The sequence below is a fragment of the Rousettus aegyptiacus genome, unplaced genomic scaffold (genome assembly GCF_014176215.1).
Source record: "Rousettus aegyptiacus isolate mRouAeg1 unplaced genomic scaffold, mRouAeg1.p scaffold_m13_p_17, whole genome shotgun sequence".
NCBI lineage: Eukaryota > Metazoa > Chordata > Mammalia > Chiroptera > Pteropodidae > Rousettus > Rousettus aegyptiacus.
The window spans coordinates 30,108,980-30,135,483 of record NW_023416292.1 but is presented as its reverse complement, the minus strand read 5'-3'; the positions used below and the strand labels follow the sequence as shown (position 1 = coordinate 30,135,483).

General features: G+C 54.9%; 1 protein-coding gene across 2 annotated transcripts; it reads left to right on the top strand.

Moving 5' to 3' along the window:
• TENT5C (terminal nucleotidyltransferase 5C) lies at positions 1-20,773 on the top strand. Of its 2 annotated transcripts, XM_016160892.2 has the most exons (3): positions 37-122; positions 1,614-1,729; positions 15,345-20,773. In XM_016160892.2, the coding sequence occupies exon 3, from the start codon at positions 15,369-15,371 to the stop codon at positions 16,542-16,544; it is 1,176 nt and encodes a 391-aa protein (XP_016016378.1). In that variant the 5' UTR covers positions 37-122; positions 1,614-1,729; positions 15,345-15,368; the 3' UTR covers positions 16,545-20,773. The 2 variants fall into 2 exon arrangements, with proteins under 2 accessions (XP_016016379.1, XP_016016378.1); XM_016160893.2 differs by lacking the exon at positions 1,614-1,729 and having other exon boundaries at positions 1-122.
• The last annotated feature ends 5,731 nt before the right edge of the window (positions 20,774-26,504 follow it).

Genomic DNA, 26,504 nt, shown 5'->3' with positions numbered 1-26,504 from the left:
GGGGCGGCGGCGGGACGGCTGACTCCGTGCCGCTGCCCGGGGGCTGCAGGGACCGCGCCGCTCCTGCTGGGGGCTGCCCACGCCGAGCACCTGCCTCTGTCGCCTCCCCTTCCGCCGCCCAGGTGAGTCCAGGGCCCCCTCCTCCAAAGGTGCGAGGATGCGGCCGCCCCGGGGGGCCCCGCGCTCTGCCCTCGGGGGGCTGCCCGCTCCGGTCCCGGCCGAGCCGGGTGGGCGGGGGCCGCGAGGGGCGGCGCGGACAGGTGCGGGACCCGGTGCTCCCTTCCCCGGCTGCTCGCGCGACGACGGGCGCCCCTCCGCCGCCGTGGGCCCGGCGAGACGCTCCGAGAGGGAGCTGCAACTTTCCAGAGACTTCGGCCGGGGCTTGGCAAACTTGAGCGAGTTCCTGCCCCGCGCGTCCCCCCACCCCCATCCCCGGCCGCGCGCCGGCCGGAGAGCGCGCGGTGCGGGCCCGCGTCCGCCGGCCCCCGCCGCCGCGTCCTGCCCGGGGGGCCCCTCGGGCCGCACCGGCGCCCCCACCGGCACGCCCACCCCGGATTCCAGTGCGGCGGTTTCGGGGCGCGCTGTGGAGGCGCGGCGGTCAGGGGCCGGGGTCAGGCCGGGGAGCGCAGGGCGCCTCGCAGGGGGGCGCCCGGGGCCGGGGTTGCGAGGAGAGGGCGGAGGACCCTAACTTTTCTCAGACTCACCCCGAACTGTGGACGGCGTGAGCAGCAAAGGGGTCCGAGCGAGGGCCTTGCGTGCTGCGCGCTTCTCTTGGAAACTTCTCGGGGATACGGAGCCCGCGACCTGGTCCCTCCCCTTTCAGAAATGAAACTTGCTTACCGCGTCGACTGCAAGCCATGACAGTCAGTTGACTCGGCTAGCGGTGCCGCGGGTGGCGCAGAGGCGCCGCTCGCCCGGGCCGTGGCGCAGTACGGATCGCGACGGTGGCAGGGGAGTCGTTGGCGGGTGACGAGCCCGACCGCGACCTGCGGGTGGGCGGTACGCCTAAACCCAGAACGCCGGCGGGCGGCAAAACTGGAGTGCGCTTCCTCGAGGCAAGGGGGGACTTCGGGGAAAACGGCTGGCCGGTTTCCCCGGAGATCACGAGTTGACCCATCCTCACTAGAACGGACTGTTAGGGCCGGACCCCGCGGGAGGGGTCAGCTCAGTCCCCTTCCTGGGGGACCTACTGCCTTTTTAACTTTTTTTTTTTTTAATGGAGTTATAACATGCAAACGATTGAGTGCTTCAAGTGCACCTATTGCTATGAAGATTCATCCTGTGTATTGTGACAGTTGGTTTTCAGGGTATTCGGTAGGTGGGTTAGGATCCTTGATCTCTCGCGGAAATCAAGTAAAGATCCGTCAGTCCTCCTGAAGTCGACTCCTGGCGGCCCAGCTGCTCTCAGGGGTGGGGATGAGAGTGGCCATTGTTGGCTACGCTAACCTTTCAACGTGTGTGACTGGGCCAGGAAGCAAGGTGAGGGCGGTAGGAGCTCTTACCAGGAATTGTGCCCAGAGGTATTTCTGAGGGGGTGAGACCTGCACACGCAGCCATGCAGTTGAAGAGTCGGGTGGGGACTGGAGAATGCTGACTTTTCTCTTGGCTTTCAGGGAGGCCGTGTGAGCTGGACCAGCATCTGTCCTTTGCCATTGCTGGTGAAGATGGAAAACTTAATATCTCTGGAGTCAAGCTTTTACTTGAGATAACTGAAACCTTATGTCTTAAGGTATACCCACGTCTTTAGCATACCCTTATTCTCAATAAGGAGTTTTTAGAAAGGTTTAGATATGTTGCATGTAATTGTCCAGAGAGTGGTGGGGAAAGTCCCAAAACATCCAAAAGCTACTTTTTCTCTGCCAGGATTCTAAATTGTTACCCCAAACAAAGGTTCCTGATTTCATAGGGAACGTCAGTGTGTCAGTGTGTGTTCATAGCACTAATACCAACACATTTTACGTTGCGTTTCTTCTGCAACAAGCTACCTTGTATCCGTGGCTTCAGCCGGGTAACTCTGAAGGGGAGGATTTGGCTCTGGGCCCGTTTGTCAGAATGGATGCGATTTAGATTTAGCCGAGCTCCGGTGTCTCCCCTGTTTATTTTCTCTGCTCTACTGCCAGTGTAAACAAGGAGCTCACCCAGATCCCATCCCGAGTCGCAGAAGCTCACCCCACATCTTCCGATAGCGCCCCACTTAGCCTACTTCCCCAGTGTCCAAGGCCGGTGCAGACTGTGCCCCAGAGAACAGAAGTCCTCGTACTTGTGGCTGTCCAAGGGACTGCCTAGCAATAAAGATAACTTCGCGTGAACTGCAGTGCCCTTGTTCTCTAGGTGCCGTAACCGGACACATTGGATACAAATTTAGAAAATGACATTATTTTTTTTTTTTAACTGCCCGAGTAGGTAGCACCTTGTCTGTGTTGTCACTAAAAAGTGACAATCCAAGAGCCCTGAATGGATGTGGTCAACCATTTTTGTGGTACCGAGAGAAGTTGTGGAAGCCAAGACTAGTTTTGCAAGTTAAGTTAAGCGCGTGTTGTCTCTGGGTTTCTTGGACTCTGGCCTTTATCTGTTGTTTTGTGGCGGTGTGTGTGGTGGGGGGCGCGGGGTTAAGGGGAAGCAGCGCAGCGTCTTAGGTGTTGCTTGAGATAAAGCATTACTCTGGTTAGATAAGGTTCATTGCTTTTTTGTGTGTTGTCACTGCGGTAAACAAGGCAATATTGCAAGAGCGTGGCTGCTGTCTCGGTGTTTTGACCGTAGGACGTTAAATTGGCGTAGGTTGTGTTATGGTGGAGCGGACTCCTCTGCGTTTAAAGAAATGGTCGTGTGTTTAAAACCACCGGGGCGCGGCAGAGGTGCTGACCTCTTGTGAGGCTTCCAGGACTCCTGGTCTCAGGCCTTTTTTTTTTTTTTATTTTATTTTTTTTTTATCTTTTCAGTACATGCATTATAAGGAAGCTTATATTTGCAGTTTAAATGGTTTAGAGGAAGTATCTGTGTGTTTGTGTGACCCAACCGTGTAAAAAGAGTTTTATGAATTGTTTAGAATTAATAGATTTTCTACAGCTGGCCCCTATAGCGTGCTCTAGAACCGACTACAGAGCTTCTTGAAACAAGAGAAGAAAAGTACTATAAAGAGATAACTAATTGTTGGTGTTAAGCAGCAGTCGGTGTAGGATGTGTTTAGTCTTGGAGCCTCCTGGGGTCTTGGCCACTAAACGGCGTAAGCTGTTTACTTCCTGGAGAGCACTGATTGAGTCAGTAAGGAGTTAAGTGCTTCCCAGGCACTGGTCTGTGCCAGGTGCTGAGGAGGCCAAGGGAATGGTATGTGAAAAGGCCTGAGGAGGTGCTCTGGCTGCAGGGGGAGCCAGGTCAGCGTCACAGCGTCCTCCAGGCACTCAGTTTTCTCTGTTTGTCCCGGCCGCCTGCTCCTGAGCCTGCTCCTGAGCCCCTGGAAGGTGACTCCGTGCTTACTGCTGAGCCCCCAGCACCTAGAGCAGGCAGGGCCTGCCACGTGGGAGGTGCTCCTGTGAATTGGACACAGCACCCCGCTGGCATTCGACTGTCATCCTCTCAGAGACGGAGGCCTTCCTTAAGTAGGTGTCTGGTGGGCCCGGGTGCTGGAGCATTTTAGATCAAAAGCTCCTAGCCCAAAGTGCAGGGTGGTTTCTGGGCCTTTCTCTAAGTGGAGGCCTCAGGGGTGTAGGTTTGGAGCTGAGGGGCAGTGATGACTAATTTGGTCAGCGGCCGAAACCCCTGAAGCCGGTGACCCGCTCCCTTCAAGCACTTCCGGTCCTGCCCGTGCTGCCCACCCGTCCCAGCCTCACACACACACGCTCGCTCAGCCTTTCTCTCTGCACACCCACTCGGTCGCCAGTTCTGCTGATTCTCGGTCTTTTCAATTTTTTGTTTTCCACTGCCATCACTGACCTGGTTTAGCGCCCTGCAGACAGCCACTGGGTGAGAGCAGTAGCCGGCTCCTCCCCTGCCTGGAACACCACCACCCTAACTTAAGGGAGCTGCCTGTCCCTCGAGAAGCCGAGTGTCTTGTCAGGACCTGTGCCTCCTGACCTCCTGTTTATTCTTGACCTCCTGCGAAGGAGTCTTGCCAAGGCCCTGCCTTGCCTCAAGGGACACATACTCAGAGATTCGAACTCCTTCCTCACCACCCTTTAGTTCGTCTTTGGACCCTTCTCAGAGGCCTCAGCCTCACCTGCCTGAGGATCTCCTTAGCCCGTGCCTCCCCTCCCCAGTGCTTCTTTACGCTTCTGCCTTGTGCCTGTCTTCTAGTTTTTCAAATTTTATGTTCAATTGGATGAGCACAAAAAGTCCCGTCTCTGTCTCCATGTTAGCTCTGTGTGAACACCTTTCAAGAAGAAAATTTTCCATGAGTCTCGAACTGTCCCACTCCCTCTGCTTAGCCCTTAGGCTGATGGGAGAGGGAACAGTCCTCCACCTCTCCTGGCTGGCTGCCCGTGACCCCGAAACACATCCTGTTTGTCTGCCCCTCACCTGTGCTCGCCACAGGGAACAGGTGCCGTTAGAACCACCGCAGCCAGCTGGTCTGCGTTGCGCCGGCCTCTCCGCCATTCACAGAGAGTGGCCGTGAGAAGTGCGAAGGGCGCTGATCCGGGGGCAGAGATGAGGGGGACGCTGACAGCACCTGCCGCGTGTCCGGGCGCTGGCCCGGGGCTGTGCGGCTGCCGCCTCCCGTGCCCAGGCCCTTCGCGGTCTGTTCCCGCCGCCTCCCTGCTGCGAGGACACCCGGGGTCTGGGCCAGGCAGCACCTTTGCCTCTTAAGGTTTCGGCTTCTTCATGGTCATAAGGACAGTAGTCCAATAAAAATATGGGAGCCACAGAAGTTCCTGGTAGTCATTGTAGAAAGTGAAAATAAACATAATTTTAATAGTTTTGCTTAACTCATCCTATCAAATATCATTTCAATTTGTGATCAATCTTAAAATATGAATGAGATACTTTCCTTTCGTTCTCGCACTGAGGATGCGAAGTCCAGTGTGTATTTTACGTTCCCAGGTCATGTCAGTTTGGACTTGTCCCATTTCCCGTGAGGTTTGTAGCTGCAGGAGTGGGCAGCACAGGTCTTGACCATCTCTGCAGGTGTTTGACTCTCGAAAAATTCTGATAGTGTGTGTGTGTGAGGCAAGAGCTAGCAACACATGTTGTGGAAGCGTGGGCTAGGACATGCCCTCTCCGAGGGCAGAGACCCTTGTCTCTTGATTTCCGATGGATCATAAGTCCCTGTAACGGCCCTGGGAACATAGCCACTCAGCTAAGTGAAAGAGTGAAAGGGAATTCTGTCATCGGGCTGACTTACTGATACGCCTTCACCCCATGAGTCAGACCTGACCCTAGAACCCTGGATGTTTGATTTCTAATCCCATGCGTGCTTTTTTGTTTTGCTGTAGCTTCTTAGAGAACAATCATAAGGTAATGGAGTTTAAAAAACACTGCGGGTTAAGTCCGGCAGAGGACAAGGACTCCAGCCATCATTCTCAACAATTAAAATTTGAAAACGTAGTAGGAAATAACTTACAAGTAAAAGGTGTCTCTGCGAGGTGCCTCATGACAGCGCCACGGGACTTGGCCAGCGCCGACTTAGAACACCAGGGACGGTGGCGAGGCCACCGCAGGCCCAGAGAGTGCGGAAGCAGGGGCCATCCGGCAGTGTCGCCCCTTCGCTTTGCTCCCACCCCTCCACCCTGCCCGCCTGCCCACGTTTCCGCTCTCGGCCGCATTCACCACATCGGAGGGGCCGCTGAGCCTGGGGCTGTTTCGCTCGGGCGGCAGACCCGGAGGTCAGGCACCTGCTGCACAAAGGTAACTCCCCGGGGAAGGACGTGTGCCAAGCGGAAACCTGGATGGAGCCGTGCGGGTGACGAACATCGTGACGCACGCGAGCGGGGCGTGCGTCTGTGGCCACGGCGTCGGAGGCGCGGTGTCCGAGCAGGCGGGAGTTGCTCGTGCCTGTCCTGAGAAGGTTCAGGGGTGTCGCTAGTGACTAGACAGGACCATGGCGGACAGAGGTCCTCGTTTGGACAGCTGACGACTGTTCAGGGCTCTAAGCTGGCACGTTCAATGGCAGAGTAGCTTGTGGAAGCAACCCTTAAACCCCGGTGGTCAGCCCTTAAACCCTGTGGGTCGTGTGTGACCCTGACCCTTGCAGTAAGTGGTCGCCTTCTAGGGATCGCCCTATTTTTCTCAGTCTGGCCAATCTGTCAGACAGGCTCTGGGGATCTTTGAATGTGTTCAGGCCAGTAACGTCTCTGATTTAAAAGGAAGCATTTGGTGGGAGGGACTGGGGCACCCAGTAACAACAAGGATTGTTTCCAGTTCAAGTTGTGTAGTTAGCACTTAATACTGCTGACACCTTGGAAAACAAACCCAAGGCTTCTCTGCTTAGCTCACATCTGATGGCGTCTGTGTCCTGACCTTGCTAATGTTTACATCTGCAATGATCTCAGCTATTCCTTTAAGCACTTGAACTTCTGTGGCGTCCTCCTTACGGCATGTGGGCCAGTGTTTTGGTTCTGATTCGTAGCCCCAGCATTATCTCCCCAGCCACACTTGCTGAAACATCCTATTTTGAAAGACGGCTCAGAAGAGCTTTCTGTTTGGCGTCTCCTTGGGGCGGGTGTCTGTGGATGGGGCCGGTCAGCGATAACCATGCGGACTGTGTCAGCATCGGTGGGGAGGGAGGGCTCGGGAGGGGCCCTCAGACCCGAAAAGCCTGGCACAGCTTCTACTTCTGTCTGGGACCTTCTCTTCCTTGAGCACAGGCAGTGGGAACCTAACCAGGTTTCGGGGGCTCTGGTAAACATCGGTGTGAAGTGGCCAGGAGAAGGCTGAGGACCCTGAGCAAATAGGTTGAGACCTAGACGTGCTCAAGAGCGAGAGAAAAGACCACCTGAGAGGTTCGCTGTGTCGCTGACTTGGAAGTGTTTCCTCTAGGCCCAGCTTTGTGACATGTGGTTATTTGTTTGAACTGAGGTAGAACGTGTTTGTGGGTGTTTGAGTAGGGAGCTGTAAACACAACTTGGAAAAAGTAAACACAATATATGTCTTTTTTTTTTTTTTTTTTTTTTTGAACAAACAAGGTCTTATTTTATCTGGTTCTATGGCTCTGGGTCGTCTACTAATCTAAATTTTTATTCCGTGTACAATAAACACAGGTGTGGGCCTCAGCTATCTGTCACTTTTCAGTGTGTTTGGGGGCAGTGGAGAAGGCTCCAGAATGTAGCCGCCTCCCTGGTGGTGGGCCCGGGGCCCTGGTGAGGGGGCTGGCAGCTCGCGGACAAAAGGCCTTCTCAAGCTGTCCCCTGGTCCTAGATAATGTCCGGCCTTCACCCCTCCAGGAATTCGAGGAGTGAGGGAGGCTCGCTCTTCAGAAGGCCAGGCCCACCTTTCCGCCGTCTTATCTGCCACTGCATATACCCGGCCCACGGTCACTCAGAGCGCCGGGCTCTCTTCTCGAGGGTGAAGGAATCTCAAGGGTCAGACCGTACACAGGTGGGAAAAGTGGCCGGCGTCCAGGCCCAGGTCCAGCGTGCGCGCGCGGGTCGGCCTGGGCCTGGCTGCTGCCCCCTCTGGTTCTGCTCCAGCTCTCCTTCCTCAGCCAGCCGCTGGGGTCCTGGCCACTGCTTGCAATGGACCTGCCTCCTCTGCCGCTCCAGCCGGCCTGTCTGTTTCCTGGAGCTGATAGAGGTGCCCCCTCGTCTGCAGGGAGTGTCCTGTTCTGTCGCGTTATCAACAGATGGTCAGTCCTGATCTTCCAGCCACCAGAGCGAATCCTGGCGGCTGCTCCTTCGTTCCGTGAGCAGGGAGCCTGGTGCCTTAGTTGCCCAGACAAAGATCAGCCCATTCCTAAAATCTCCCTCTCGTGCCATTACCCTTCCCTCTCGGGCTGGCCCAGCCAGCCGACTGCACCAGCTTCTCCGGCTCCTGGGTCCTCCCTCCCCCGCGTCTGGACGCGCTTTCTCTCCTCTCCGATCGCCACTGTCTTGCAGCCCAGCCAGCGCCCTGGAGCTCCCTCCAGAGAGGGCCCTTGGCCCTCGTCTCCCAGCCATCGTTCCTTTAAAACAGACATTAGTATTGCTGCCCGTTAATTACATTCAGTGCCGGGCTCTGCCAGGCTGCCTGTGCCCCCAAATCCCTGGCGGCTCTGGGGGGGGGGGGTGAGGGGAAGTGTCCCTGTGCTGACAGTCCTTAGGTAGTTTAGTTCCTGACGCTTCTTCCTGCCTCGTTTTCAGCGCCTGCCGTGTGGCCTCTCTCCCCACTCCAGGGCCTTGGCGCGTCTCACCGACTTCTTTCCCACCATCTTATAAGAAAACCCTTATTCCTTCCTCCCTTCCTTCCTCTTACTGCCAGCTGCTTCCTCCCGCTCGTCCTCACAGCCCTACCCCCACCCCGGCACAGCCCCCAGGCAGACACCTCCCTGGAGCCGCTTCGGTCCCATTCCTATCACCTGCCAGCGGTGTGTGGTATCCTTTGTCCCCCAGTTCCCTCATCTGTAAAGGGGTCACAGTAGCTCCCTCACAAGGGGTGCCGAAGGAGTCAAATAGGGCTACCCAGATACAGCCCTTACAGCTCTGTCTCACTGCCTATTGGAGATGCTGTCAGGTAGCTTTCTGAGGCTCAGATTAGGGTACCCGGCCAAGCATCCAGTCACATTTGGTGTCCCCTGACCACGGCCGTGGCCACAGAGAGAGGCCCGAGGGCTCCATGTGGATCGGCACCTGCCTGAGCATCTGAGGAAGCAGCAGAATCGGCCCCGGGGGGAAAAGGATGTGGGTAGGATTAGTAAGATGTTGACATGACGAAGCAGTCGTGGGCGTCCCCACTGAGAGATGCGGTGTCCCCCACTGCGGCCGGCGCGTTGTCTCCTCCGGAGCCTGCCCGAGGGCCACCGCGAAGCCACCTCGGTGTCCTCGAAGGTGACCACTGACCCCTGTCCTTTGTGCTCAGCAGGAATCTGCAGCAGAAGGCGATCGACCCAGGTGTCGTGGTGGGGGCAGAGGGCAGGTAAGCGGCCACTGTCGCACTGCCAGCAGAAGGCCGCTGTCGCCTCGGTGGGACAGGACCACAAAAATCTCTGTTTTAGAGGCGATCGCTAGTAGCAGCGAGACCTGGTGGGAGTCGTCGCCGCTCCCAGAACTGAGAACGCAGACCCCTAATCCGGGAGCTGGGGTCAAGTCGCTTCATCTTTCCTGACCTCTCTCCCTGATCTGTGGGAAAGGGACGGCTGTCGCCTCCCAGAGTGCTTGTGAGGATTAAATGAGGACTGATGGGAAGCGGCTCACACTGAGAGCCCTTTCGTTTGCTTGTACACACATGTCTACACCTTTGTTTTTTTCTGGAGAAAGGGAAACGGACCCCGGGCTGCGGTTCTCGTGCGCTCCGCAGAGGGAAGGGGCGGGCGCGCGTTGCCGTCCACTTTCGCTTCCGCTTGAATTCTCTGGGCTCTTGTGTGCAAGGAAGCGTCTTTGCTTAGGGCGTTCTGTGTCGTTGGCAGAGGAGAGTTTGGGGAAGCGGCCAGCCTCGGGGGCACGGGTCCCCCTGTGGCCGGGCGCCAGGGACAGCAGGCGTCCTTGTCCTGCGTGCACCCTGCCCGAGCCTCGCTCCCCAGGCCTGGTCTCTTACGCTGGCTGGAAATGGTCACTAGGAAGGTCTGGGCTTTTGAGGCTTCGTCCAGGGACAGTGAAAGGGCGTTCCGTCGCCGCGGGAATGCTGAAACGGTTTGAGTTTCTTTCGTGTACTTAAGCCCGCGGCAGGGGCAGAGGCACAGGGTGTTGCTCGCTGGTCTCTGGGCCGCGTGGGGGGCTGCCCTGGAGGAGAGGCACAGCGCAGCCTGAGTGTCCCCGGGCAACCGTGGGGTGACAGCTTCTGGAGCCTTCAGGTTAAATATCGCAGGCCTGGACTTCGTGCGTACCGTCTTCAACTCCACGGAGGTCCGTCTCCGCGTATACTGGGACCTCGGGCGGTGTCCCTCGAATGCCAGCTACGAGTAGGAATCAGTGTGGATTCGACCTCAGCCTTTGACCTTGAGACCTGGAGGCGCTCGTCCGTCTCGCTTGTCCAGCTGGGTCCCCGCACGCCTTCATGGCCTCTGTCGCTCTTGTTTCTGGCATTTAGATAAGCTATGAAGCAAGACTAGAGATAGCTTTTTTCCCCCACCCCCTAAATAGGCTCCAGCGTAAGTTTTCAGATCCTCCCGCCTTGAGTGGCATTGTCCCAGGCTGTGGGGAAATAGAGGTGAGTTAGACATCAGCCTGTCCTCAGGGAGCTTGGTTTAATCGTCTGGCCCAGCTCGTTTCTTCCTCCTCACTCTGGTTACTGTCTCTGCAAACTTGTGTTCTTTTCACACGTGTATTCTACCCTCCTGTTATAGCCAGATGCTAGAGGTAAAGGAATTCGAGGGTACCTAAGATACTTGTTCATCACGAGTCAGACACTGGGGAAGGTTAGCTTGAACTGAGCAGGACAGCGGTCACCTTATTCGTAAAAAGGTGCCTGAATCTTCAAATCGATGAGAAATCACGGTTTCCACCTTTCTCAGCTTCCTCTGTGTAAAATACAATGACTCTCCCTCCTGAGACAGTAAAAGGAAAGTCAAACACTTTTTTTTTTTAATTTACCAGGCTTCGACTTTTTTTCTAGTCATGATTTCGTTAATTTTTTTTTTATTTTTAAACTAGAATTTGCCTTTAGCCAGAGCCTTTCGTGAGCTGGGAATGTGTGTTTTGTGTGATTCTTTTATAGGAGGATTATATCAATGTTGATTTCAAGTGGTTAACTAAAATTAAAAGCATGTGCCAAGCTCTGGTGTGTTCTCTAAGCATTAAGGGCCTATGACTTGGATTTATTCTCATAATACCAATGTTTGTCTAAGTAACTGGAAAATGTACTTTTGCTATTTGAAGTAGTCCAGATGGGCAAGGGAAGACAAAGGGTTCTTTTCTAATAGGCATCAGTAACCTCCTTTGGGCTCTTCCAGGGAGCTAAGTACCAAATACAAACCCTGGGCCTTCAGCGCCTACGTCTAAATCACGGTAAACTGGGAGAATTAGAAACCATGCCTTGGGCTCGGCACTTGCCATGTCCCACTCTGTGCTTTTATGTAGACTGTTTTCCAAACGTTGACTCCATTATTTGTACCTGTGTCAGAAGAAGGCAGCGTGGGGAGAAGGCAGCCACAGGCAGCTTACGCTCCCGAAAGAGCGGGGATGGCATTTGTGAAGGTTCTTGCGACTGCATCTAATAATCAAGAGGATCACAGGAGGGTGGCGATGATATGCCTGGAATGAGAAAGAGCAATTCTTGTAAAACTATGAAAAAACGTTTTCGGATAACAGACGTAGCCTGGGACTAGATGGGATGGCTCATCCATTATTTCGAAAGTTTTGGGTTGTATACACACAATGAACACCTTAGTAGGCATTTGACTAAAAGTCATTCTAGAGGAAAAATAGTCCCTCCTCCCTTGCCCACTCCTCTGGAGATCAGCATTTGAGGTCTGGAGGGGGAGCTTCTAAGTGTATTTGATTTGGGCACATGAATACGGGTATGGCGGGGTGGGGGCCGGGAAGAACGGAGGGAATCAGATGAGGTGGCAGATGCGTAGAAGGCTCATAGGGGAAATATCGTAGAACACAGTTCATAGGATTTTAAGATCTTTCAACATGCACAGGTTCTAACCAAAAAAAAAAAGGATAAAATCATTTTTTTTGTCCTTTATCTCCCAGCCTAGAGGTGATAGTTGGTGTAGGGAACTGCCGTGTATCCCACCAGAGATGCTTCTGATTGCATAAGCAGAGACTTGTGCTTTTACACACAGTTTTGCACTTGCTTTTCTATTAACAAATCCTGACGGGTATTTCACGTTCATATGGATAGAGCTGCCGTCTACATGTGTCAAGTCACTTAACCTTCTCTTAATGACTACTTGCAGCTTTACAAGTGATTCTCCAATGAATAGCCTTGCGCACACTCGAAAGTATACCCATGGGGTAAAGTCCAAAGTAGGCTTCCTAGAAGTAAAATTGCTATCTCCAAGGGTAGGTCCATTGGGAATTAGAGTGCCATGTTATTCTCCAGAGAGAACCCATGGGCAGTGCACCCAAGGCGACTTTGCCAGTTCAGTAGGTGAAAAGGACACGTCGAAGCTTTCATCCACCTGTCCTTTAGCATCAGGTTGGCTGCATTATGCACCTGAGTCACTGTTCGTGGCCTTTGACCCTTCTGTTAGAGTTCTCGTATTTCTGGTCTGTAGGAGCTCGTTATTCACCTGGAAGTGGGGACTTTGCCTAATGCTATAAATATTTTCCTTGGGATTCTGACTTCTTTATGGCTTTTTTTTTTTTTTTTTTACCATGTAGATATTTTAATTTTGACTTTTAGGTTTTACATGATTTAGAAAGGACTACTTACTCTATGTAAGTGTATATAATAAGTTCCATGTTTTTTTCTAGTACTTTTAGGGTTTCATCTTTTATACATAACTCTTTGATTCATCCTTTTAGATCTTAGTTTGGCACAAGATAAGGAGTTTACCTTTACTTTTTTAAAATCTAGATAACTATCCAGATGTCTCCATTTTTTCCGTTTGCAATTTCGTATGCCTCTTTATCATATACTTAATCCCCATACGTATTAGATTTTATTGCTAGATTTAAAAAATTCGGTCCCATCGATTTGTCTGCTTTTCATGTCAGTACCACACACTGTTTCAAGTGTGGCTTCACCATCTCTCTCGTGGGGTAATGGACGTCATTCTTATTTTTCATAACTTTTCTGCCTGTTCCTTCCCTTCTTCCCGTATGAACCTTACGTATTTTCAGTCTAAAACACATTCTAACTTTGAACCTAGTACAAGTTCAGAGATTTAGAAATATGTGAAAATTTTCATGCATCTGAGCTTTTTCCGCCAGGAGAAGGAGTGACCGCTTCCACCAGATTCTCACTGGTCTGGACGTCCCTCCTCTAGCCTTGCGAAGCCCCATTCCAGAGGCAGGAGTAGACCAGACTCTACTTACGGATGACTTTTATTATTATTATTTTTTAATAGTTCCTTAAAAAGAAAGGCGTGAGTCAAAAGTCATTCCTGTAGCTGTTCCCCTCTGCAACATTACTGAGCTTCTTTCTGGAGATATTCGTAAAATTAATTGTTCTCCTGTCCCCCCCCCACCCCCGCATCTGCTGCGACTTCTCATACCTGTATGGGGAGCGTGAGCCCTGGAGGCACAGTACCGAATGATGCACAGAGTAAAGCAAGCCGCCTGTGCATAGGTGGCTCGGACACCTGACCGAAACCTGTTATCAAGTCATAGTTCAACGGTGGCTCAAAACAAAGCTGGAGTGGTGCCTTTCTGTCATCGTTTGAACTTAATCGTGCAGTGCCCTATGTAACAGACACAAGTGTACTGCAGACGCGTCGTAAAGGGGCCACAAAGAGCCAGGTGTCCACAGAGCACGTCAAACAGAAAACTCTGCTGTCCCAATTCTGACCTGCAGCCAGCCTCCAGCCACAGCAAACACTGAGTATTTTATCACAAACTGTGTCTGGCATCCTGAGCGCAGGGTGCTTGGGCAGGATGATCGACATGGCTCAGGGCTTTTCACCATCATCCAAAGTGGCTCGGAGGGAGACTTTTCCCTTCCGCTTGGCAGGTGTTTTCCCTGAGCGAGCAGGGGCGCGCACATCCCCAGACCAGTCTTCCTGGAACCCGGCCTTCACGTTGCCAGCCCGGCAAATGCCATGCCTTGACCTACATGCTGAGGGGAGCTCAGCATGTGACCGGCTCCAGCAGAGGTGCCCGATGGCCAGACTAGCCAGTTGGCCGGGTCTTGGTGACATGTTGTCTTCCAGCCAAGAGCTCGTGTTCCCTTTCAGTCGGCTTATGTCCTTCCCCAAAAGTGAGCTCTTCTGTGGCCTTCCTCTTGACCTCGCTCAAAGGACACTCCTTTCTCCTGCCTTTGTACGGCATTTTCCACCGCACGCTGCCTCACATTGATATACTGGGTCCCCACGCGCCTTCCTCGTGGCTCAGTGCTCACGGACCGTCCCCTGGCACCAGGGCGGGCTAGGAGGCTAAGTTGGAACCTCAGGATGGCACATGCTGGGTGTGCTTTCAGAAGCAGTGGCTTCCCAGGGATGGAGCTGCAGGGGCCCCTGGGCTGAGTTTTGCGTGTGTCCAGCAGGTCAGAGGGGGGAGGGGAAGGGGGAACTGTCCGCCCCCCATGTGGCCTGATGACAGCACCTTGACCTGCTGCTTTGGCTCTGCATCCAGCTGGCTAATGTTTGACCCATGTGGATCCACAGGCCCCTTGGCTCGCTGACACGTCAGTATTTGTTTTCATGTATTAGGGTTTCCAGGAACCTTTTGGTTTCATTTTCTGAAAAGCATGACTCGGTTGAAGATTACTTTGGTAACTTTGTGTCTGTAGCAGGTGAAGTGCGAGAAGTGATGCTTTTCTCCTGGGACCTCACGCCGGCTTCCTTCTCTCGAGGCAGCTTCAAGTCACGTTTCAAACTGCGGTCGAAAGAGCGCCCTGCCCTGAGGCAGTGTCCCGTGTCCTGTGGGGCCTCCGTGCTGGGCACAGCTGCTCCACCGCGGAGCTGGCCTCACCTGGCGTCAGCCGGGGACTCGGTCAGATAGCTGCTCGCTCTCACCCTGCCTCACGAAAGTGTTTGTTGTCGCACAGACCCCTTCCCCCGCCCCCCACAGGGAAAAGGACGGGGCTCTTGCTGACAGGGCATCAGTGTGCTGGATCCTGGCGGGACCCATCTGACTTCCTCTTCTTGGGACAGTCGGAGCCGGGAGTTGAGAATTCGTCCATGCGCGGGGCGAAGGGAGTCTTTTCTTGTGGACCGTGTAGGTTCTGGGTGTGGGCGTTGAGTTCAGGGTGCAGCAGTCAGGGAGCCCAGAGCCGGAGAGGAAAATCAGCAAAACCCGTGGGCCCCCCAGTGAATCGTGTTGCGTGCAGTTGACTTAATAAGTTCGTCTGCTTCTCCCTCGCACAAACCCTCCCCCCCAACCTCATGCAGACAACACAAGCAAGCCAACCCCTCAGCCCACACAGGACAAACTTACGAAGGTGCCGAATTTGATACAGGGTGAACCCGTGTGTTTTGGCCTTCCTTCGGCCAGGCTCTCCTCTTTACGTATTTATCTCATTTAATCCTCACGGCAACACCCAGCAGTAGGCGTCATTTCTCGCTGTCTCACAGGAAAGTGTCCGCAGGAAGATCGGCACCTTCCCCGAGCCCCTCGACCTGCTTCGTCGTTAGAAGCGAGTCCTAACTCTCTTTCTCACCCGCTCACTTTCAGTGTCCCTGGCAAGGCCGGCCCAGGATGGCAGAGGAGAGCAGCAGTACCGGGGACTGCGTGTCCTTCAGCGTGCTCAACTGGGACCAGGTCAGCCGGCTGCACGAGGTCCTGACCGAGGTCGTGCCCGTCCACGGGCGAGGCAACTTCCCAACCCTGGAGATCACTCTGAAGGACATCGTGCAGACCGTCCGCGGCCGGCTGGAGGAGGCGGGCATCAAGGTTCAGGACGTCCGGCTGAATGGCTCTGCAGCTGGCCACGTCCTGGTCAAAGACAATGGCCTGGGTTGCAAAGACCTGGACCTGATCTTCCACGTGGCCCTCCCCACGGAGGCGGAGTTTCAGCTGGTCAGAGATGTGGTTCTGTGCTCCCTTCTGAACTTCCTGCCGGAGGGCGTGAACAAGCTCAAGATCAGCCCCGTGACCCTGAAGGAGGCCTATGTGCAGAAGCTGGTGAAGGTCTGCACGGACGCCGACCGCTGGAGCCTCATCTCGCTGTCCAACAAGAACGGCAGGAACGTGGAGCTGAAGTTCGTCGACTCCATCCGGCGTCAGTTCGAGTTCAGCGTGGATTCCTTCCAGATCATCCTGGACTCTCTGCTCTTCTTCTACGACTGCTCCAGCGGCCCCCTCTCTGAGCACCTGCACCCCACGGTGATCGGGGAGAGCGTGTACGGGGACTTCGAGGAAGCCTTCGACCACCTGCAGAACAGACTGATCGCCACCAAGAACCCCGAAGAGATCAGGGGCGGGGGGCTGCTCAAGTACAGCAACCTCCTCGTGCGGGACTTCAGGCCCACAGACCAGGAGGAAATCAAAACCCTTGAGCGCTACATGTGCTCCAGGTTCTTCATCGACTTCCCGGACATCCTGGAGCAGCAGAGGAAGCTGGAGACCTACCTCCAGAACCACTTTGCGGAGGAAGAGAGGAGCAAGTACGACTACCTCATGATCCTGCGCAGGGTGGTCAACGAGAGCACCGTGTGCCTCATGGGGCACGAGCGCCGGCAGACGCTGAACCTCATCTCCCTGCTGGCCCTGCGCGTGCTGGCCGAGCAGAACATCATCCCCAGCGCCACCAACGTCACCTGCTACTACCAGCCCGCGCCCTACGTCAGCGACGGCAACTTCAGCAACTACTACGTCGCCCAGCCCCCGGCCGCCTACAGCCAGCCGTACCCGACCTGGCTGCCCTGTAACTGACCTCGAACCCGCGGGTTCCGCAGCAGGAACCCCTGTAGGGCAAGGGCTCTCAGGTAGGGGAGCCGCCTGCTAGATGTAGGTGTTTGGCTTTTAAAGGGGAACTCAGCTCTGATTCTGCTTTTTTTTTTTTTTTCTTTTCTTTGTATGTATACCCATTGGAATGGGTCTACAGTGTATCATGAGCCAACCCTAAGGGGACCCCATTATTCCAGTGCCACTTTGGAAAACGCCGAAGGAAGTATGACCTCTCCACACCTTTCCAAGACAGACACGAACGTGGCGCGTCCCGAACACCAGCACAGGGGGACTTGAGCTCCATGCGGTAGTTGAGATTGGGGGGGCGGGGGTGCTCGGGCAGCGTGTCAGACGCGTCAGCTCCTGGGCTTCTCACCTGAGCCTGGGGTGGCGACGCCGGCCCTCACCTGGGAGTCTCAGTCACGCGAAGGCTGTGCTGATGGTGTGTTTCGCTGTGTCGGCTTCAGTCGGGCAGAGCATGGTAGACACGAGGGCGCGTCCCCGGGACCGACTTTTTGTTCCAAGGACGACATCACTGATGTTTATTCCCTGTCAGCAGAGCTGAGGATTTCTTTCATCAATAAACCAAAGCCTATAGCTGGAGGATTGAGGTCTGGTTGCAAGTGGTTTATGGTTTAGATGCTGTGCTATCACAAGGAATTGCGTGAGATATTGCTGAGAAGAAAAAAAAAAAAAAAAACTTTTCTTGAAATGTAACTTGAAAATAAAATAAAATGTGGAACATGATGTTCGAATAGAATCGTGGTGGTGGTGGCGGGTGATTGTAAATAGGAGACATGAATGTCCAAATTTTTTTTTTTTCCTTTAAGGAATGATCATTGAATGACACTTCCTTTTTCCTCATCAGCTCATCACTTTCGCTTTGTGCTTCCTGAGGATTGTGCTGAGTCTGCCTGCAGTCACGGCAGCAGGTGCCGAGGGAGGGTCTTCCCGTGCTTTAATTGGAAACCCGTTTTGGTCACATTCCAAGTATGACAAGCTGTTTTTCTGGAGCCCTTTGGCTGTGCGTGCGTGTGTGCATGTGTGTGTGTGTGTGTGTGTTTGAGCAGCAACTTCCTCCTCCAGATTTTTTTGACAGCAGGTGAAATTCGGGGCTTTCAGTGGAACTCAGTGACCTGTGGCATGATCTGCTCCTGTGGGCAGAGTTTTTTTTTTGGCTTAAAATTGCTTTAGGATGGAAACTGTTGCCCCGATGCCCTGTGCGAGGTCGAGTTTAGTGTCTGGCCGGCCCTCAGGTGCGTCGGCAGGACTGAGGCTCCTTGCAATGATCAATTCTGGTGTATTTGGGGGAAGACTTGAGTGAATGAATGAAGGCTAATCTTTCTCATTCTGGTAGATTTGACTATGTTTGTTTGTATTCTGCACTTTAGAAGAAAAACAGTGTTAATCTCTAGTCTAAAGCAAGCTGAATGAACGGGAGACTTCTAGGCGTCTGTTGCTTCGACGATAGATTAAATAAGGGATTTCGTGTTTTGAAACTTTTTGTGGGATCTCTTAGAAAGCATCGCTTCAGGATGTCAAAAGCAAAGAGACTCCATATTGCCAGCCAGCTTGGTGTCTCAAGTGATTTAATCAAGCCCATACTCCCGATTTTAAATCTCTCCTGTGGCCGTAAACCTCCCAAGCCCTGGGTGAAGTGTTTTCTCCTGCTTTAAGCAGCGAAGTTACCTTAATGCAGAAATGCTTAATAGAAAATGAGTGGCTTACCTTTTTCTGAAGATTATATATTTTCAGGGTTTTTTCCTAGGATGTTATGTCTTGGTCCCCTTTAAAGCAGATGGGGGCATGGCCGAACCCCAAGGCTTCGCTGGTATCCAGGGTGTGCTGCAGTAGGTGACTAGAAGCCACTTCTCAGTGTGACCAGCTCCTGTTTCCCTGTGAGCCAGTTACATTTGAATTCACTGGCTTTGAGTCAAGGCTAGTTCTACATGGGGGGGGGGGCAGGGATGGGGTGGCATGGGGTGCTTCAGTATTAAAAGGGGGACAATGAAAAGTGAATCTCAACTTTAAAAGTGACATGGTCATCCATGACTTTAAAAGACTGCCATTGTGGTCAAATGGCAGCATGTTTGCACAGAAATGACAGGTCTGTTGAACCAAAGCTTTGCAATGTGCCGAAGTTGCCAACAAAAGCACTTGGTCGCAGAAGGCACGCCGCACCTGCTGGAAGGCTTGGGGATCAGGGCGACGAGGCTCCAGACGAAGGTGGGATCAGAACCGCATCGAGTAATTAAACTTCCAGTTTGTCCTTAGAGCTCTTTCTGCCCCCCTCCCCTCCCCCCAACCCAGCTGATCTGGTATTGGTCCTTCTTTGAGGGTGAAGGGAGGCACAGAAGTTGCTAGAAATCCACCCCCCAAGTTCTTTACCACGCTTCATGATGGCCAGCTCGGTAGACTCTCTGCACCTGAAATGCTTAGCCCAGCTGTTTTGGAGTTCAAGAACAGACGTGTTCTCCACCCATCAGGGTAAAAAGTTGCACTTTCGAAACACCTCCCTGGTCCAGTGGTGCCTTTTGGCTGCCTTAGAATAGACCAGGTAACCTTGAATTTGAGGTGTCTAGAATTCTAGCTGAAACCTGCCTTGCCTTCTGCTCCCACAAGCACCAGTTGCTCTGAACTTGTACCGAGTCCAGTGGTTCCTCTTTGCTCTGAGTTGAGTAACATGAAACTCGGCAGTGACCAAGGACACCGAAGTTCAAGTGCAAGTTCTAATATACATGTAAGCGGACTCATTTGCTTCGGTTCTCCGATGCTTCCTGCAGGTGTGCAGCTCGTCGCCCCGGCTCTCGGACTCGGCCGAGCAGCAGCGGGATGAACACGGCACCCTCTCTCCTCGTGTGGCGGGAGGGTGCTCGCTGAGCCGGGGGGGGCTCTGAGCTTCAGTCTCTCCCCTCTACTATTCCTGACTCAAGAGCTTCAACTCTGAACCTAAACTCTGTACCACTCACACCTTCGGTCCCGGAGGAGTCAGGATTCCTGATACACGGTGACAAACGTGGCTCGGCATTTCCGTTTTTGTCCCCTCTTCTCCCCAGTTTGATTTTTCCCTGAAGCCTTGAGTTACAGCCAGCCGTGTGAGAGAAACTGTGTGCGTGCGTGTGTGTGTGTGTGTGGTGACACGTTAATAAGCAAATTGCTAAAAATCTGCCTGTCCTTCAGCCTCTCCACTAGGACTCACCTTCACGGTAGGCTCAACTTTCCACTGGTATCGCTGCCTCAACTCTGGGCGGTGGTGCCACTCAAAAGCAACTCCCCAACTTTCAGAATGCCTCCTTCCTAGTTAACTTTCTGGTGCTGGTGACTTCTTTTCAGATGCAGCTAGATTCTGAGTTCAAACGTCCTCTTCCAGAGAATCAATGATAGTCATCCAGTTGAGACAGGAGCCCTGGTGCTCACGGGGGCCATTACTTCGGGGGTATCTGCCCGACTGGGGCCGCACGCTAGGGAGAACCCTTTGGGGGGGGGGCGGGTTGCATAATGCGAAAGAACTCCCAGCCGCCCAGGCTGAATGCAGAGACCAGCATGTCACAGCTGACTTTGGAACATGTTCCAGGTCAGCCCATTAAACTCATAGGACCAAGGAGGACCGAAGGGGGTTATATTTTAAAAGGCCTGACAACTTCTCAGGCTTATCTGTGGAGACACCCAAAGTGAGGACCAGGAAAGGAAATGCCTTTTTGTGAGTTCAGTCCTAAATCTTGTTTACCTATCACTTAATTTAAAAAAAAAAAAAAAGTGTCAATAAATGAAAATGCTTGGAGTTTCTTCTGGGCTAGTAAGAGTTGGTACAAATTGTGAGTGTTTGCATAGGAAGGCAAGTGCGCCAGCCACTAAAGAGGAAGTCGTTAAATAACATGGGTCTGTGGGTGTTTTAAAACTCAAGCCATTTGGTTTTCTTTTCAATGGATTAAAAAAACTAGCCGCTTTAGGGAAATCAAGAGTTTTTATCCATCAATTTCTAAATTAATACAGGTAAAGAGATACTCATTAGACTAAATTGGAAGCTTTGTTGTTACTCTAGATTTGCACAGCCTCTGAAATGTTAATTAGTGTGTGAGGTTTCCTCTCTGGTGTGTAGTGGTCACAGGCCTTCTTATGCGATGCAGGTGAAATCACTTGTCAATGCAAAATGTTAGAACTTGCCGAGATAAAGCTTTGAGTTTGAGAAATAAAGATATATTGGAAAAAAAAAAGTCAGTTATGCGTATTTTTTTGTGTCTCCTCAGTGGTGAACTTGTTTTAAGTTTCGGGAAAGGTGCCGTAGGGTGGTGGGTGGTTATCAAAAGTTGCCGTAGGTGCGTCTATGGTCACGCCGGAGTCCTCATCCCTGAAGTATCCGGACTTCTCCGAGGCGCCTGACTCATTTAAATGGAGTTTTGGCGCTCGCCTGGGCTATTCCGTGAGTCTCATCACTTGCTTCCCCTCCATTTCTCTTGACTCATCCATGGGCACAGATGCGCCTCTGCCCTCCCGTGCCTCGAAACCTGCTGAAGACCCTACTGCTCAGGAGTAGGTGTCAGACTTAGAAATGCAAGGGGCTGTTCATGTTCATGGCTAGCGCCCGCCCCCCCTTCCCAGCCCTTTACCTGCTCTGCCAAGCAGACTTCCGCCCCGTTCCAGGCCGCACAGCTCCTCCCATGCACCCCTGCCGTGCAGGGAGCCTCTGCAGCCTCGGCCGAGGCATTACACCTGCCCCAGCCTCCCAGCCCGCCTGCCCCGCCTGCTGGTTCTGTTACACACTAACTGGTTGTATCAGTTCTTCACCTGGATCGGAAACATCTGTGCGTTTCATGCCCCCCCCCCCACACACACACACCAGGGACATGGACTTGGTGTTTCAGTTGCTGATCTCGGTGTTTCTGTCCCCGGAGGACTCGGGCTTGGGGCACGAGCAGCCAGGAGGCCGAACCCCGGGTAGGAACCTGTGTGTGTCGCGATGCCAGGGAACACTGCAGCCCAGGCATCGTCTTGTCCAGGGCTTCCCCGCAGGTCAGCGTGTGTGGGAAGCGGCGGCGCTCGGTGCCCCCGAACGGGCAGTCACGTCCGGGACACCAACACGGCGGTCACGAGCCCTCGACCTCCCGAGCAAGGCCAACACTTGGCGACGGCGGTCGTCGCACACACTCCTCTGTGTCCGCCCCCACTCCCCGCCTAACCCCCCGACAGCTCCCGCGTCTGCCGTTGGCGTCGAAGTCCGGCCACGTCACCCCGCGTGGCGGCTCCTCAGCTGCACGGGGTCACACTCATCGCCGCCAGCGTCTCCGGGGCTCCAGAAGTACACGCTCGCGTCCTTGGGCGGGACAGGGACAGCCTTGGCTGCGAGTTGGGATTAATACCCACTGGGAGGGGCAAAGAGGATTCACAGAGCCCCGGAAGGTTTTCGGAACCACCTCTGGGAGAAGCAAAGTCACGGGCGGAGCCCAAGCTGGGACAAGGCGAGAAGCTGGGTGACACCGTGGCGAGCGAGCGTCCTCCTCCCTCCCCTGCCCTAAAGCTGAGGGGGAGTTGACGAGACCAGGTGACGTCCTGCCCCAAGCGACAGCAGCGGAGCAGGGCCCGCAGCGCCGGCTTCTTGCCGCCTGGCCCGGTGCTTTCTCCTGTACCACCGGGCTGTGTCCCTCTCCCGGGGTAAACGCCGTCTGGAAGGACGTGCTGGCCTGGCGGGGGAACCGCAGCCGCTCGGCCGCCTGGCTGGCATCCGTCCCTCGCGCGGATTTCTGTGAGCGCCATCAGGAAGCCGGGGGATCTGGGCCGTGTCGGGGGGCTCAGCGTCACGCCTCGGTACGTAACTCCTCGCCTAGCTCGCAGCAGCACTCGGCCTCCCTGTTCTGGTCACAGCTGTGTCACGGGCCTGTCAAGCCAGGGCTTCTCATCAAAGCCAGTCCCAACTCAGGCTGCCTTTTCCTGAGGCACGTTTCTTAGAAGTGGCCCTAGGGGAAGGCGTGAGAAGCAAGTCACTGTCCTCTTTCAGAGGGTCGTCTGGGAAGGAGGGGTCCGAAGCTGCAGTGTGTGCATGTGTGTGTGTGCATGTGCGGTGTGTGCCTGTGTGCATGTGCGGTGTGTGTGTGTGCACGTGCGGTGTGTGTGTGCATGTGCGGTGTGTGTGTGCATGTGCGGCGTGTGTGTGTGTGCATGTGCGGCGTGTGTGTGTGTGCGGCGTGTGTGCGTGTGCTGGTGTGTGTGCACGTGCGGTGTGTGTGTGCATGTGCGGTGTGTGTGTGTGCATGTGTGGTGTGTGTGTGCATGTGCGGTGTGTGTGTGCATGTGCGGCGTGTGTGCGTGTGCGGCGTGTGTGTGTGTGCATGTGCGGTGTGTGCCTGTGTGCATGTGCGGTGTGTGCCTGTGTGCATGTGCGGTGTGTGTGTGTGCACGTGCGGTGTGTGTGTGCATGTGCGGTGTGTGTGTGCATGTGCGGCGTGTGTGTGTGTGCATGTGCGGCGTGTGTGTGTGTGCATGTGTGATGTGTGTGCACGTGTGGTGACTTTGCCCGTCGGAAGCCGAAGCCGTGGGAACGCGGAAGGGCAGCTGCTCGCATCGGCCTCGGGCGTCACACGGGGAGCCAGCTCGCGGGCCTCCGACGCCTGGGCAGCGGGCGGCAGCGGACTCACCTCACAGACAAGGGGCCAGAACCTCCGAGCGCCCCAGAGTCGCCCGAGATCCCATAGCTTGTGAGGGGCAGAGCCTGTGCCCCACGGCCTGACTCCAAGGCCCTGTTCTGCCCACGATTCCAACGCCGAAGGCTGCGTAGGCCACCGATCCCCGTGCGAATGCAAGCGCCACGCCAGCCCGCTCCCGAGGGCCGACGAGGTGCTGAGTTATTTGTAATGGATCCGCCTCCCCTTACACAGGATCGGAATTCCTCGGACGGGCCGGCAGCTTTTCTCGGACAGCCTCCCTCGGCGATCGGGGAGGGGCTGGGCGTGTGGAGGACACCTCCGGGCTCACGAACACGTTTGGGGACTATCGCAGAGTGCCAGGTCCTGTGCTACACATTAGCATGTGACCTCCGACGCCTCAGAGATAGGACAATTAAGTGCACGGAGGAAACCGAAATGCCACACAGAGCCAGGACCGAGCTGTGGGGCGTCGGACTTCGGGGCTCAAGCTGTGGGCCCCTCTGAGACTCGCTCTTTTACAGGGTGGCACGTGGATGGGGCACAGGAGAACAAACACCCCCCGCCTTCCGACGGGGGCCCTTGAAGAGAAATGAACACGCCTCCCACTCTGTGGCTGATAAACAGAACGTTAAATGGAGGGGGGGTGGGCAAAGGGGCGAAGGGGGCCATTCAACTGATCAGCTGAAAACAAAAATCAAGCCGCCCGACTAAGCTCACACCGGGAGCCTCAGTGGGACTGAGGTCGGCATAAAACTTTAAATTAGAAGTGAAATGGAAACAGCACCCCTCGTTTCCCCAAACACGCGGCTGTGTGGTAGAGGGGCGCTTGAACCCCGGGCGCGCTGGAGACCCGAGTGGGGGTTTGGGGAGGACACTGTGGCCGCCAGGAAGCCAGCTGGTCCCCAGCTCCGGAACAAACGAAACCGAGAAGGGCGGGGACTCAAAACTGATAGCAAGACCCGAAGCCATTCCTAGAGTCAAACACCTGCAGATTTCCATGTGCTAAATATAGCGGCAGTCCGGTCGCCTTATCCTTAAATAAACACTCCCGCTCAGGCTTTTTTTTTATTTTTTATTTTTGAGAATCCTCACATTGGCTTGTGCAAGCCGGAGGCAGGGAAGGCCGGCGGCCAGGCCGCCTCTCGCCCTCTCGCTCCTCTGCCCCCCGCTGCTGTTTTAGGGTCCCTCTGGGCCTCTCCCCTCCTCTTAGGTCGACTCCGTGTACCTGACTGTCCCCGTGCCTTTTGTCCCCGCCCCCGCGTGAGGGATCGGTTTCCTTGGCCTTCCCGTGTGACCGGCACGGGAGGAGAGAGGAGCCCCTCTCCCCCGCCCTGGCGGCAGAGGCCGCTTTTTTTTTCAGCAGCTTTATTTTCCACCTGACCTTAGACGCTACTGAAAGGAAAATGATTCTTTGCCTTTTGAAATTTGGGCTGCTGCTGAGTTGGGCACAGCCCCCGCCCGGTTCGGGAACCGTCAACCCAGAGGCTCGATGCCACCGTCCTCGGCTCCGAGGCTCCGTGGGCCACGCTTCCGGCCTCTCGCCTGAGTGCCAGTTTTGCACCCAGCAGGGCGTCCGCGGACACGATGGCTCAGAGGGGCAGGGGGCCTGAGCCGGTGAGGAGGGCGGGAGGTCTGGGGCCAGAGCTCCCGCCGCAGCGGCCGCCCTCACCCCTGTGTGCTCCTTGCCCTGCGATCCTCGCCGACTTCGGGTTGCTGACAATTCGAGAAGCAAGGCGTTTGCCTTGAAGCCGCCGCAGGCCCGGTACCAGGGAGGAGTCCTCCGCCCTCCAGGAGGTCCAGATGGGTTCGGGGAGCTAAGAGAAACAAAGTGGCGTTAAACATCAACATTCGCTGCCACAGAGTCTTTGGCTCTGCCAGACCTCGGGAGACAAACAGTAACACTCGCTACAGCTTATCGAAATCCGAAATCCGTGAGGCTGGTTAAGGGTGTCACCCACACTATCGCTAATGCTGGTGACGGGCGAGTTTGTAGTGTCTCCCCCAGCCCCACCTCCCACTTGACAGATGAGGAGCCGAGGCTCAGAGAGGTTAGGCGACGTGCCCCAGGCCACACAGCCTGGGCTGAACCGTTTCATACCTGAAGCCTGGTCCATGGTGTGGACCAGGCCCAGTGGCCGGCCTGGCGGTCTGGGGTGCGTGCCAGGTCCCCGTCCCGGCAGCCCGCCTCCTTGCCCATTGGCCCAGGGGTTGCCATGCCATCGTCATTCCCACTACCGGCCAATTAGCCTCCTCCCTGAGGCGCTGCCAGCTCACGCAGTTCCCCAGAACTTCAGGCCCCTGTGGGGGTGAGCCTAGAGAGAAACTTCTGGAGGACCACGGGGAGCTCACAGTACAATGAAGTCATTCTGCTCGTTCGCTGAACAGCTTCCCCACACCAGGAATTAGAACCTACAGGCCGAAAAAGCCCAGAACCCTCCTGCCCCAGTGCGGCTGGCTCTTTTGTCAGTGTGTGTGACCCGCTGGTTTTGCTGGGGTGTGCACATTTGTAATAGTGGCGATGAGGAACAAAGAGGACTTTGCATGGAAGGGGCGTTTCTCTCTCCAAAGCTGCTGTTTCAGACGTTCTTCCAGCCCCGAGCCTGGGAGCCAGCTCCCCCCCCCCTACCCTGTCCCGGGTCCCTCACCGGGGCCTGCACCCCGGGGACGGGGGACCAGGCAGCCCTGGGGGTGGAAGGGGCAGGGGCGGGGCCTGCACCGTCCCCAAGGGCCTCCCCCACCCCGAGGGGCAGCCGCCCGCTGGCAGGGTCAGCAGCCAGGACCTGCGAGGAATGGCGGGTGGGAAGCCGCTGCCGATGACCACGCCGTGTCAGCCCGGGCGAGTCTCCCGTCCAGCTGTCGGGGGCGCCGATCAGAGACGATACGTCCTGGGGACGCTCGAAGGGTCCTTCTAGCTCAGGGGTCAGCAAATATTTTCCTTACAGGACCAAAGAGTCACTGATTTGGCTTTGGGGGTCATACGGTCTCTGTCGCGGTACACGATTCTGCTATTCTCACGAAAACAGCCACGGATAACGGGTAGATAAATGGGCATGACCGTGCTCCCATAAAATTTTACTTAGGGACCCTGAAATTTGAATTTCATATGATTTTCGTATTCTATAAAATGTTATGATTTTGATTTCCCCAATCATTTAAAGTGTAAAATCCGTTCTTACTTGCCGACTGTAGGTGAACAGGCACTGGACTTTGCCGGGCCCTGCGCTGGACGATCGGCCATGTCACAGTCGAACATTCTTCCTTTTATTGGCCCACCCCCACCGCCAGGTGGAACGAAGTGCCTGTCACT